Below are 15228 nucleotides of genomic sequence, written 5' to 3'. Positions count from 1 at the left end.
TATTTGTTACTAGATGTGTTTCAGAAATTCAAATGAGGTATCTCGAACTAACAAAACCTTAGAAACTACACTACGCTAAGAAAATATAACTCCAAAAATATAAAAATTATCACCCTACAGACAAAAAGAAGTTTTACGATAAAAATTACTAAAAGATGACCAAATTACCAAAATATCCCTAATCTCAAAACAATCCTAGAGCCTACATTACTCTTAGGAAAATCCTTTCAAACACATAAAACAACAAATCGAAACCCAATAAACCATTTCGTCAATTTTCACAAAATTTGACAAAATTACAAAAATGCCCCTTATAAAGTTCATGACCATTTGCACAAATGTTTTTCATAAATGATAAAAACCAATATTCTCATTGAATTTCGTACGAAAAATCGATTTCAAAACATCATGGAATATTAAAAAATGACTTAAAATGCAAAAAAGTCCTCTTCGAGGGCAAAACAGTAATTTTATAATTTTAATAGTTAAAAATTTTGAAATTAATAATTAAAACATTAATTAATGTAAAGTGAAATCTTAATTAAAATCTTAAAGTCAATCAAGTAAGACTAAAGTCAATCTTAAAGTCAATCAAGTAAGACTAAAGTCAATCAAAAAAGGCTAAAGTCAAAATCTTAAAGTCAATCAAGTAAGACTAAAGTCAAAATCTTAAAGTCAATCAAGTGAGACTAAAAGTTAAAACCCTAATAGAATTCTAATTAAATAATAACTCTATTTAAAACAAACGTAATTAAATAATAACTCTATTTAAAACAAACGTAATTAAATAATAACTCTATTTAAAATAATCCTAATTAAATAATAATTCTCTCTAAAAGAATTATAATTAAACACTAACTCTATTTAAAAGGCACTTAAAAAAATCTATAAATAAAGGTCCCTACAACCTATTTTCGTATCTTAAAAAAAAATCTAAGAAAAATAGGTCAAAAAGCTTCCCCAACCTCCCCAAAACCTTAATTTTGATGTCTTAATTCCTTACCTAACATCCATACCCCAACTTTAGCTCAAAAAATACCTAAAAACTCTTCTAAAATACCTTAAAATCCATTAAAAAAAATTTAAAAAATTCACACATCCAAGAAGAAGATACCTCAACTTGGAGATTAGAAATCAGATCCGACAACAGAATGAAACGAGAAATACTGTACAAGGAATTGTTCTATCAGATCTGAGGGAACAAAATCATTGTGTTCAGAAAAGATAACTATTTTTATTTTTTTATTATTATTTAGGTCTTGTTAGCAATGTAATTTTATTTGAGAATTAGTAGAAATCGGTGTTTGCTGGGCGGGGTTGGTGCCTAACACCTTCCAACCCTGTAACGTGATCCCCAGACTCGTATTTTTCTTTCATAGATTAATAGTATTTACTTTTTTGAGTCAATATTCGGTTCCTAGACCGTAATAACTAGGTGGCGACTCCCAAACCTCAAAGGTCAAAAGCGAATCCACGCACCCCGCAGATCGAGGGCGCTTTCAGTGGTGACTCCACTGGGGATTATTGAGGATCAAACTTGAAAAGTCCCAAGTATGGGAAGCATTGCCAGTAGGACCTTTTATTTTAATTTATTTTTAGTTATTTGTTTATCTGTTTATTTTTTATTTTTATCATTCTTTTTTACTTAATTATTGATTATTTGTTTGGATTCCGAATACTTTGGCACATTTTTATGGTTCAATCTAGGATCATCCGAACTGACCCTAAATAATGCAGGATCTCAAAAGGATAATATTGTGAAAAAAATGGTTGTTGAACTATTTTCATTATTTGATTTATTTTATATTTTTGGGTTGTATTATTATTTATTTATTTTTGGCATTATTTGGATTGATTTTGGGTATGTCATTTTGGAATATCACTTTTTATGATTCAATCTAGGGTCATTTTGGGATAACCTTAAATAATGATAGATTCAAATTGACATAAATTGAGGACGATGAGAGGTATGATTTTTTTTTAAAGAAAAAAATCTTGGATGAATTTTTTTTAATGCGTTACTAGGCATATGCGTCAAGTTGTGAAAATAAATTATTTGTCAGTAATGCGCTAAGAAACAAAAAAGTACGTTTTTTAATGTTGTTCGTGTCGAGGAGAAAATTTCAAGAAAAAAAATCGCAAAAGTTTTTTTTTTTACACGTGGTGTGCCATTAGCAAAAATCCGTTTCTGCTATTTTTTATCTCCTTCTCCAATAGAAAAAAAAATGAAAAACAGCAAATAAAAAAAACGTTATCTCTTTCTCTCTCTCTCTCTCTCTCTCAAGATTTGTGCTTCAAGTTTCAAATCACAAGAACTCTTAAATCCAATACTTCAATCTACGGTTTGAATTCGATAAACAACTTGTTTATTCTTGGAAATTTTCTGTTAAAAGAACTATATTAGATCCAACGCTATTTTCTCAATCTTGATCATTCTTGTTCTGGTTCTATAAATCTTGGTTTTTGATGGACGATATTGAGATACCCAATTGGTTAAATGGATTGCCCTTAGCGCCCAAATATCACTCACTGATTGAATTTCACATGTTTTGTTAAAAAAAAAAATCAAAACAGAGAGAGAGAGAAACAATCCATGGGCTGATGTGAAAAAAATATAAAAACAAAATTCGATTTTTCTCTTTTAATTTAATTTTATTTTTTTTTAACCCGAATTCAATTTTTATTTTTTATTTTTTATTTTTTTATAAAACAGAGTTCGATTTTTCTATTTTTAAAAAAAGTGGAATTCATTTTTTTTTTCCTTAAAAAAAAAAAAGAGTTTTCATACATTGTTGTCCATAGCGTGCTATAGCTACAGCAACAAGTTTTTTTTTGGTGTGCGGTTAGTAAAAGTTTTTTTTTAAATTATTTTCCATCTATCTGTGAAGAAGAAACAAGAAATAAACGGAGTGACGTCTTTCTCTCTCTCTCTCGGTCGATCATAGTATCGATGGATGTAGATCCAATGAAGCGTGCATTGTAGAACAACAAGGCTATTCTCTTTATCTGTGTTTGCTATACTTCCACTGGTGAGATCGTGCGCACGCAGTCAAGTCGTCTGATAATGAGAAAAAGGTTGAAATTCGACAATTGTTGACTAGTGAGGTGAGAGAAGAGAAGCCAAGGAGATTAAAAGGAACGTGGGTTTTATGGGGTTTCTTTGCATGATTGAGATGGAGGTGATTTAATGGTCGGTTGATGGGCTAGTGAGATGGTGTTAGTCGTTCAAAGAAACATCCAAATTTGATGATTTTGTTTGAAATCATGGATTCTGCTATTGTTGTGAGTGGATTGGTAAGGGTGGCCACTACAAGAATATGATGGATGGTGATTCTGTTAGTAAAGTTCATAGTAAACTATGGTGTTGATCACAAACATCTCTCTCGTGTGTGGATCATTCATAATATCGCCATTTGGCATTTTTTTTTCTTCTTTCTTCTTTCTTCTTTCTTTAAAAAAAAAGTTTTTTTTTTGTTACTCCAAACAAACTTTGGATAGGACCCACTTGTTCGTTTTTAAAATTAAAAATCCTTCGAATATGTTTTTTAAGATTAAAAATCCTTCAAATATGGTCTTTAATAAGTATTTAATTATTTACAATACCGTGGGCCCCACCTCAAATTTTTGGAAATCACATTCCTTACTAAGGATTTTTCATCACAACAGTATAATCTAACTCACTTAGTAAGGTTTTACTTTTGCTATGGGTCGTTAAGCTCTCACGTGACATGATCCAATGTCACCGATTCGATGAATTTTGAAAGAATTTTTTTTTTCTTTCTCTTTTAATATAAAATATTAGGACTTTGGTTGAAAGTTAATAGCTATAAATTTTCAAGAATTTGGATCTAAGCTCATTATTTTTTAATATTATTTTGGATCAAAACATTTTCCTTGAAATTTAGAAGGCCGTGACATTGGATTATCGATCACGTTGGCTTAATGACTATTCGTAAAATTTGAAATCTTAATGTGTTAGTCAAAATAACCCCAGTGCTCATTGAGAAGTTTGTTGAATACCAAATTTAATTTTTTTTTTCTTTTTTTTTCACAAAAAAAAAAAAAAAAAAGTTTCATCACTCCTTATCTCCACCAATACCAATATGTCCTCAATTCAATATTCGTGGGGAATTTTGGATCATCCAAAAGTGATCAATGATTGGACCATAAAATAAAAATTTTATTTTGATTAATTTTATTTTGATTTGAATGTTAGATCTGATTAAATATTCTATGATTACTCATCTAATACACCCTGATCTGATGATGTGCATGCTTTGATCTCGAATTGAATGGATGTTGTTTATATTTTGTTCAATATTTGAAATCCATATTGTGATAGTATGATCAAGCCCATGGGCCCATTTGTTTGAAAAAGGCTCCGGGCACACCCCATCCTGTTTTGCACACACTACTAGCATGTTTACTGCTTTGCACGCTTGCATGTCCCTAATAGCCAACGTGGCACTAGTGCGTGGCCCGGTCTCTTCAGAAATGCGACTTCATTCATGAAAACCACAACTCCAGTCACGTACTTTAGGGTATATTAAACTAGGGCATCAGTACCGTCTAATCAGGTGACTTTGAAAGGTATATCGATGCACCCAAGCTAGAGTGACCTGAGCCTTTGATATATTGTAAGTCACACAGTCACATGTCCCGTTTGCCAACGTAGTACTAGTAACTGGTCAGTCCCCTCATGGGATGTCAAACCATTTATGAAAGCTACAACTCTTGACTCTTACCCATAGGTATATCAAAGATGATCCAAGTATATCAGTTGCACTTCTTGGTCAAAACCAGTGCCTAAGTGAGATCCTGCTTCGATATATTACGGTACTAGGAGGATAGACTAAGTCTATTCTAGAAAAGAGGTAATTTAAAAGTGCCTTTGCTCAAACATCGCGTGCCACCTCTGATTTGGGGATTAAACTGGTTGTTTTTTGCTTCAGAGAAGTGAGTTGAAATTTTAGATTCTCATCTATATGGTATATCAAACCAAGTCACCATGTACCGTCTGATTGAGTACGCTCGAGAGGTATATAGGTGTACTTGGGCAAATGTGACCAGATAAAAATGCATAGCATATAGTAAGCTTAGAGTCTAGAAACCTCCCCTATAGGTCACGACTCGAACTTATCGTGGGTGTTCCCGAATTGTTTATTGAATGAGATCTTGTGAATGATGAATGCATATGAATGATGAGATCAGGATGCATGTATGTGAATGATGAGATCAGAATGTATGGTTGTCCTCAAGGATTAAAGTTTTTTATTTTACCTAATTAAAATGGGTGCACCAACCCAATAAATAATCCATTTTTTGTAATAATTCATAATGACCCAGTCTATCTCGATCCAACAATCATGATGGGCCGGACCATTTAAATCAAAATGGAAATCAAATTCTTTTCTAAATTCGGGTTTCAACCCATTTTCAAAGAAGAAAAATGGTTTACAAAATGAAAGTATTTTCCAGAAAAATATTTTCTAGAACAAGTGTTCTCTAGAAAAAAGTATTTTTCAGAAAAATGTTTTCCAAAATTTTTTTTTTATAAGAACAAGATTTTCCAAGAGAAAATGTTTTCCAAATAAAAAAATATTTTTCAGAAGAAAATATTTTCCAAAAGATCTATTTTTTTCAAGGAAAAATGATTTACATGGACCTTGAAAATTTTCTAAAATATTATTTTTCTAAAGAAAAAGAAAAAAATTTTACAAAAAATCTATTTTTTTTTTGCATGGACCTTGAAAAATTAATAAAATATATTTTCCTAAAAAGAAAATGATTGCAAAAAATAATCAGATTTGTGAAAGTTTAAAAACATTATTTGTTAATAATTTTCAAGAGTGCAATAGAATTGCATGAATGGATTGTTTAATGGATTGGTGCACAAATTCAATAAAATCTCAGGATTTATTAAAATGTTATCAAGGGGGTAACACTGGAATTCACTTTTGATGGGGTTATCATTGTATCTAAGCTCAATCGTTCGTCATTTTGTTAGGGTCACTAGTCCGGTCAGTTAGAACGAACATCAACACCAAATGAATTGTCAGAAATGACCTCAGAAATTTTCAAAATTACACAGTTGTTCCCTGAAGATCATCGTGCTTCAATCCTGTCGATTGTAAGCAATGTCTCAGTCTTAATCAAGCCCATTGTGGGTAGTTATCTTGAGTTTTCATGAGTAATTTGGGTTAGCTCGAGTTCTTTTTTTCAGCAAAGTCATGACTTCTTTAGATTGAGTCTACTCTTTTCTATGAGTCGAGTTCGTTTGCCAAGTCTAGAACAACGTCTGTCCTCTCATTTGAATAAATGAAATTTTTGAATACTTCGAGCGCATTAACGAGTTAACTATTAATCTGGCGTCAAGGATAGATTTCTTTCTTGAACAAGAAGATAAGGGTTGGGCTCAACTTTTAATCAAGAAAGCAAAGGTCATTGACCTCGAAACAGAAAATAATTCCTAAAGAGATTCAAGTAGAAATCATCCTATCCCTAGGAACACAAAAGGATAATCGTCCTATTTATTTATGGTCATCCTCCTTCGATAATCGTCATATCCTCCACGATCTCTTTTCTGTAGTTTATGGGATATGCGAATATGTATCCCCTGAATTTTCATGGATAGTTAAGGAATGGAGCTATAAAGGTATTGAACTTTCCTAAAGGAATCACATTTCACAAGTTGGGTAGGTCTACGATCGAGTAGAGGTACCCCAATCTTGCAAACTCCCAACCTCATGATCCCAACAATGTACATAAAATCTAACGGTTGAGATTTATTCTCGAAATAAATATTCATGAGATTTATATTATCTGGATGCAATAAATCTTACCCGTTGTATTTCATAAATATGGTTCCCGACCCATATTTAGAATTTGTTATATTAATTGCGATTCATACTATACTACGGTTGACGGATGGGAGATCCCATGAGTTATCATATTTGAACCTTTTGACAACTTAAGTGATTAGATTACCCTTTATCACTGTAATGACGTAAGTGCCCCTTTAATAATTATAAAATAATAAAAGAAAAATAAAAAACATACATTAATTTGAAATTTCCTTACCAAACACCTTACTGCCCACTGCGAAGTTCATTATAATATACTGACACCCTTTGTATGAGTCATAAATTTACATATTTATTAAGATCGCCCTTATACAAAATGAAAGTTCACCTTTGCTATTTTTTAAATCTTACCCCACCAACTTTAAGAACATGAACAAGCCAACGTTCATATGCGCAGACAAGTGGTCATTTGTCCCCTCTTAGAAGGCCAAGCGAGACTGAGCCCAAAACCAACTTATTAAGTTATGCACATATATTCTCTTTGCATTCTCAATTATTTAGTTACCAAAAATGCCTTTTTACAAACTTATTATTACAAAGACACCCTTCAAAAAAATTACTCAATTTAAGTAAATTTTGATTTTCATACATACCTTATGATATGGGTCACTAATTGTTGAGATTGATCTCCTTGTGGAAAGGATACAAGTTGATTATATTCCAACGATCTACAGAGATGATACCTCATAGTATTTGATAAGATCTTTCCTTAACTTTTAGAATTTTTAATTATTATTACTATTTTTTTTTTTTTTGCTAAGCAAGTAAATGAATTAAATAAATGATAAAAGTGAATTACAGAGGAACCAGGGCATAACCCCTTATGAGACAAAATGGGCTCTAAAATTAGTAGAAATCCAAATCAAGGACCCAATAAAATGTCCAAACTCTTTTTACTTGATTTACTCAATTGAGTCATAATTATTAGAGAAACTTTGCAGTTCACTTGATTTTAGAGTTGGGTAAGACATAGCCCTTAATCCAGTTAAAAAATTATAGGAAAATGTTTGTCCTTGGGATGTGTCTACTCACATTTCACCTTGGTACATATCTATTGAGTGTTTTTTTTTTGTAGCTCCTTGTATTGGACTTAAGAGTCACCTTAAGACGACCATTACTTTGGGGAGATTCAAGATGAAAGAGGGGAAACACAAAATATATTGTTTAGGGATAATTATTGATAATTTACTTCAGATTTTTTCAGACGATAAATCAATTATAAAATAGAAAAGGATCTAGAGGAACCTCACCGAGCACGTAAGTTTACTTCAATGAGACCAATAACTCGCAGATGAAAGGAATTGTACCTAGGTCATGCTATCAGTACTCATAGGCTTTACCAACTAAGCTATCCAGTACCTTCCTTGGAAAGTAAACATACTAGACAGTAAAGGCTAAGTCATTAACTAAAAGGGTTTAATATTAAGAAGATAGTCTATCAATTTATATTGAACTATAAAAATATTATTAATTTGAACATTGGTGTGTATTTGACATGTATAAGTTCAAGGTGGAGAAAAAGACTAATATTTGGACAAATTGTGATACAAATAACAAGTTGTATGGATCCCAAAAAAATCAACCATTGTGAGCCCTTTCAATCAAAATATTCAGAGTGGAGATATCTAATGGATGATACATACATGCAAAGAAGCTTAACTGGTAAAGTTTATAGATGATGATACCATCCGTATCCCTATACCTATGTTTAATTTCTGTTGGTTTCAAATTATTAATCTCATTAAAAATAAGCTTATTGATTAAAAAGAAAAAAAAAAAAAAGTCTAACTTTGAATAATACTTGTACATCATGCCTATGTATTACAAGCCTCCATTGATATGATGATCTAAATGCTATTTTTTTTTTTCCTTTGGCAGGTTTCTAACCAAGTCATTGTTTTCAGTAATTACAAACTTTTAACCACCTTTGATCACCGTTCGATTGCTTTCCTTTGATTGTCCAAGAATCACCATCGGTCAAGATTGTATTATTCAGATGCTTTTGATCAGCTAATCGGGCTGTTATAGAATTAAGCAATCACTTTGATAGGTCCATCATTTGAGTTGATCCAAACAAATAGATTTAGCTATAATATAAGAATAGCACCATAAATATCAGATTATTTCCTATCATTAGGGGGATAGCCAAAGCTCAACCAATTTTGCAAGCTTACCAAAATGATCTTTATTTCTAGAAATCAAATTTTTTATAGGCAATTAACATGTCATATAGTCCAACCAACGGTAATATTTCGCTAAAAAGGAATAACTAGACGTACATATTAGGAAATGACAGATATACCCTTAACGTTTTGTTGGACACGAAAGTTACATGTTTGTACATTTAATCCTTCAGTCATACGTTTATCGTGATCAAAGGGGCCGTTACAAATGGCACTTTCGTAATAGAATATTAAGATCTATTTCGCTAAATGTACTGTTCGAGATTCATGTCTTCCACATGGCATGTGATCTGACGTGTTCTTAATGACGTGGCAATAGGCTCCTCCTCCTTTATATAAAGAACAGTCTTCGTTTTAAACGACATCTAACACTTCAAAGTTTCAGACCTCAAATTTTCTCAGTTATTTTTCCCTAAATTATTTTTTTTTTTTCAGATAATTTTGATTTCTCTCTTGAAAATCTACTTCGAATTCCGAAATTTCAGTTTCTTGAGGTGAAAATCATGGAGAATTTGAATCGAAAGGTTGTTGTTGAAGTCTGCAATGCGAGAAATCTAATGCCGAAGGACGGACAAGGAACTTCGAGCCCTTACGTTCTTGTCGATTTCGATGGACAGAGGCGACGAACGAAGACGAAATGTAGAGATCTGAATCCACAGTGGGACGAGAAGCTCGAATTTCTAGTTAACGATCCAGAATCCATGGTTTCTGAAACCCTAGAACTCAACATCTATAACGACAAGAAGACTGGAAAACGAACCACTTTTCTTGGTAAAGTTAAGATCTCTGGTAGTAGTTTCGCGAAATCTGGATCTGAAACCCTAATTTACTACCCTTTAGAGAAAAGGAGCGTTTTTTCGCAGATCAAAGGCGAGATTGGCTTGAAAGTCTGTTACGTAGATGATGGTCTGCCAGCGCCGCCAGCTGAAGCGACCGTACTAGAGAAATCTGAAGCGCCAAATCCAGAATCGGAGAAGAAATCTGAGGAGAAAGAAGAGGAGAAGATCGAAGAAGAGAAAAAAGAGGAAGAAAAACCAGAAACAAAAGAAGAAGAAAATCCGAAAACAGAATCGCAAGAAAATTCGAAATTGGAGGAAGTTTTGGTGGCTGCGCCACCGGAAGAACCGGTGAAGAATCCTCCGATCGCTCATGAAATGAAACCAAAGGTGCAGAAAGATAAGATTTCGACTGGAAAACAGCTTGTTAGAGATCTGGAGATCCGATCACTTGGTAGTGGCGATCGCAGCCGTAGCACATACGATCTTGTAGACCGTATGCCGTTTCTCTACGTACGCGTACTCAAAGCAAAGCGTACAGATACGGATCTCGATTCATCTTCTATTTACGCCAAGCTCGTTATCGGCACTCACAGTGTCCGTACGAAGAGTGTAGCAGATAAGAATTGGGATCAAGTCTTCGCCTTTGACAAGGAGGGACTGAACTCAACTGCTTTGGAGGTATCCGTATCTATAGAAAACAAAGATACCGTTGAAGATACGGGTACGGATACGAATACAATCAAGGAAACTTCTCTGGGTACGGTGTCATTTGATCTGCAAGAAGTACCCAAGCGAGTACCACCAGACAGTCCTCTTGCTCCACAATGGTATACTCTTGAAGGATCGCCGGAAAATTCAAATGGAACTGATGTCATGTTAGCTGTTTGGATCGGAACTCAGGCTGACGAGGCTTTTCAGGAGGCGTGGCAGTCAGATTCCGGGGGTTTGATACCGGAAACACGAGCAAAAGTGTACCTTTCTCCGAAGCTGTGGTATCTAAGGCTAACGGTCATCCAAACCCAAGATTTGCAGCTTGGTTCGGAAACCAAGCCTAAGGTTCGGTCTCCAGAACTTTATGTGAAGGCTCAGCTTGGCGCTCAGATTTTCAAAACGACTAGAATCTCGATCGGCTCTTCCAGCTCGACTAACCCAAGTTGGAACGAAGATCTCGTGTTTGTCGCAGCCGAGCCGTTTGAGCCGTTTTTGGTAATAAGCGTGGAAGATGTATCTAGTAGTCAGTCAGTGGGCCATGCGAAAGTACACGTGGCAAGTGTTGATAGGCGCATAGATAATCAGATGGAGGTCCGATCCAAATGGTATAATTTAATCGGAGACGAGAATCGACCGTACGCAGGGAGAATCCACGTTCGCGTTTGTTTAGAGGGAGGGTATCACGTGCTGGATGAGGCAGCACACGTGACAAGTGATGTTCGAGCCGCAGCGAAGCAGCTAGCTAAGCCACCAATTGGCTTACTTGAAGTAGGTATTCGTGGGGCCACCAATTTGCTTCCCGTTAAAACCAAAGATGGGACACGTGGCACAACTGATGCTTATGTGGTTGCCAAGTATGGACCCAAGTGGGTCCGCACACGTACCATCCTTGATCGATTTAATCCACACTGGCACGAGCAGTACACGTGGGACGTATACGATCCTTGTACGGTACTCACCATAGGCGTATTCGATAATGGCAGGTACAAGCGAGACGAAGTTGGTAAACAAGGGAAAGATGTACGTATAGGGAAAGTACGTATACGGTTATCTACGCTTGATACAAACCGAGTGTACATGAATTCGTATTCACTCACTGTGTTGAACCCTAGTGGGCCCAAGAAGATGGGTGAGATCGAGCTTGCTGTGAGATTCTCATGTTCATCATGGGTTAGCCTACTCCAGGCGTACAATAGCCCAATGCTCCCTCGAATGCACTACGTGCGACCACTGGGCCCCGCACAGCAAGACATCTTACGACACACAGCAATGCGAATGGTAACAATTCGGTTATCGAGATCTGAGCCACCAATGGGACAAGAAGTGGTTCAGTTCATGTTAGACACGGATACACACGTGTGGAGCATGAGGAGAAGTAAGGCCAATTGGTTTAGAGTTGTGGGTTGCTTATCACGTGCGGCTTCTTTCGCACGGTGGCTTGATGAGATTCGCACGTGGGTACATCCATCCACAACCGTGCTAGTCCATTTGCTACTCGTGTCCATTGTTTTATGCCCACATTTAATACTCCCAACTTTGTTCATGTATTTGTTCTTCATTATTGGCATGAGGTTTCGAAATCGACCTAGATTACCAACCAACATGGACCCAAGATTGTCTTATGTTGATGCTGTGGGCCCAGATGAACTTGATGAGGAATTCGATGGTTTTCCAACCACACGATCGTTAGAACAGATCCGAACGAGGTATGATCGATTGCGGGCCCTAGCTGGGAGGGCCCAGACATTGCTTGGTGATGTGGCAGCTCAGGGTGAGCGTGTGGAGGCTTTATTCAATTGGAGAGACCCACGTGCGACTGGAATATTTGTGGTGTTTTGCTTTTTTGCATCCTTGATATTCTATGTGGTGCCATTCAGGGCATTTGTGCTTGGCATGGGGTTCTATTACTTGCGCCACCCAAGATTTCGTGACGACATGCCATCAGTTTCCATCAACTTTTTCCGACGCCTTCCATCATATTCCGACCAGATTCTCTAGATTATCCGGCGTGGCTGTAACGTACGCACTACTTTCCCACTAGAGAAAGTTGGTAATGTAATTTTGATATTACTTGCATTAATTAATTAATAAATTATTGATTTGGGTTTTAACTTTTAAGCCTTTTGAAATTATATAAAAAAAAAAAATACGCTTAAAGTGTGAAAAAATTGACCGTTAGTGTCGGGGTCCAGTAGGCTGTAGGCATTTAAGAGACACGTGGATTCCCTAATTTGAATCACTCGATGTGACCGTTTGCTTTGGATTTTGGTGGGGCATAATTTATGTGCGCGGAACTCTTTTGGCGCAGTGAATTTATTAAGTTCGTATCATGTGACTGGGACATACTTAGATAAAGATCATAGGCGGCCTTCCTTTATATGCTGCAAAATCCTATTATCTCGAATGTTTTGCCATCCATAACTTTCTAGTCGGTTAAATTCTATCTTGGCTTGTAATGACTCTTTAAAAATATTGAGAACTCACATTAATATTCATGAGAGGTTTTATACAATTATTTTTTTTATTTTTTATGATGTATTTACAACAAATTTTATCCATCTATAACTATAAGAGATTAACTTCAAGTAGGAGAGATTTAGATAAGATAATCTTCGCTAAGATTAAGGAGTTGTAGTGTACACGGTTGATTGAGTTTATTGAGAAACAAAAGCCGTGTGATCCATCACAAAATCTTGAGAATCTTTGATATACCCCTACAAAGTTGTTGAAAGCGAGACATACTCAACCTCTGGTGAGAATATCTGCAATTTGTTCGTTGGAAGAGATAAAATGAACCCTGAGATCTTTGCGTGCAACCTTCTCTCGTACAAAGTGAAAATCTATTTCAACATGTTTCGTGCGCGCATGGAATATCGGATTCACAGAAAAGATAAGTAGCCCCAAGATTATCACACCATAAGATTGGGGCAGATGTAAGAGGAATGTTAGATTCTTTTAAGAGAGATTAGATCCAAGTAACTTCTGATGTAGCTAGTGCAATACCACGATATTTAGATTTTGTGCTCGACCAAGAGAGACAGTGCCTGCTTTTTGAAGCTCCAAATGATGATGAGATTAAGACCAAAGAAAGTACATACGCCACTTGTGGATCTACTATCATCTGGACAACCAACCCAATCTTCATCAGCAAATTCATGCAAAGTAATTGACGAAGATGGATGAATCCATATACGATAAGTTGGTATGCCCTTTAGGTAACGTAGAATTCGTTTGACTGCAATCCAGTGATCATCAGTTGGACTTTGCATAAATTGACAAACTTTTTTTTACTAAAAATGCTATGTCAGGCCGAGTGAATGATTTGAGAGTTTTGTTTTGGTTACCATAAGGGTTGAAGCTAGTTTAGCACCATCCATTTTGTACTTGGTTAACAAGTCTACAATATATTTATGTTGGTAAAGAAAGAACCCATTCCGTTTTCTTAAAGTTTCAATTCCCAAAAAGTTGGAGAAAGGGCCAAGATCTTTCATAGGAAAATCTAAAAGAAGTTTTGCCATGATGGAGCGTATAACTTTTGTACTTGATCCTGTGATAATGATATCATCAACATAAACAAGAATGTACACAACTACATGCGAGGTCTGCACGATAAATAAAGAGTTGTCTGATTTGGATATGATGAAGCCAATATGACAGAAAAAAATGCCTAATCGATGATACCAAGCTCGAGGAGCCTGTTTGAGACCCTAAATAGAGCGATGTGGATGACATACACGAGTTGAAAAATCTTGATTGACAAATCCAAGGGATTGAGCCATATAGATTTCCTCTTCCAATTTTCCATTTGAAATGCACTTTGGACATCTAATTGTTGGATTGAGCCATATAGATTTCCTTTTTCAATTTTCCATTTGGAATGCACTTTGGACATCTAATTGTTGTATTGATCAGTTTTTAGATATTGCAATGGAAAGAACCAAACGAATTGTGCTTGGTTTAACTACAGGACTAAAGGTCTTTTCATAATTTAGCCCATATTGTTGATGAAATCCTTTTGTTACAAGCCTAGCATGATATTTATCAATGGTCCCATTCGGTTTTATTTTGATTCAAAAAACCTAATTACAACTTGTGGTGCCCCGCAACGCTAACACAAATCCTCATGTCAAATCCCAAGGTACTAGGTGGCGCCTCGAGACTTTGACATGATTTTTTCTACTTATGTTAGCATTCCATGACACAACTACTACTTGCTAAATCTTATAGAAAACATCCTGTATATATAAACGAACAGAATAGTAGCAGAAGTCAAATGTACAACGAACACGAAATGTAAATCAGAGTGTGGAAGGTGTAACAATATATACGATTTACAAAAATGTCCACTCGCTAACAAAGTCTTAACTCTCGATCCAAAATCTATATACAACCTATACGGATTGATGCGACTAAGCATAACCCCAGTGCTCACTAGGTAGTGGACTCTAATTATCTATATGACCAACTAGATGTTCCCGAAAGCGCCATCGATTCGCGGGGTGCGCGGATCCACTTTTGACCCTTGAGGTTTGGGAGTCGCCACCTAGTTATTACGGTATAAGAACTGAATAATGACTCTAAACGGATAAAAAAATTAATCTACTACAGAAAAACTGAATCCGGGGATCACGTTACGGGGTTGGAAGGGGTTAGACACCAACCCCGCCCGGCCAATGCCGATTTCTACTTATC

At 35.5% G+C, this 15228-nt stretch overlaps 1 protein-coding gene across 1 annotated transcript; it reads left to right on the top strand.

The window, feature by feature from the left end:
• The first annotated feature begins 9400 nt into the window (after window positions 1-9400).
• Window positions 9401-12647, top strand: LOC147400298 (C2 calcium/lipid-binding plant phosphoribosyltransferase family protein). Its single transcript, XM_086445942.1, has one exon. The coding sequence runs from the start codon at window positions 9550-9552 to the stop codon at window positions 12532-12534; it is 2985 nt and encodes a 994-aa protein (XP_086302068.1). The 5' UTR covers window positions 9401-9549; the 3' UTR covers window positions 12535-12647.
• The last annotated feature ends 2581 nt before the right edge of the window (window positions 12648-15228 follow it).

The sequence above is a fragment of the Akebia trifoliata genome, chromosome 6 (assembly GCF_017979445.1).
Source record: "Akebia trifoliata isolate Shusen 1 chromosome 6, ASM1797944v1, whole genome shotgun sequence".
NCBI lineage: Eukaryota > Viridiplantae > Streptophyta > Magnoliopsida > Ranunculales > Lardizabalaceae > Akebia > Akebia trifoliata.
This window is presented reverse-complemented; position numbering and strand designations above follow the sequence as displayed.

What these genes read in the sequence shown, in the direction of transcription:
- LOC147400298 (XM_086445942.1), top strand. Translation starts at nt 9,550, where the DNA reads ATGGAGAATTTGAATCGAAAGGTTGTTGTTGAAGTCTGCAATGCGAGA.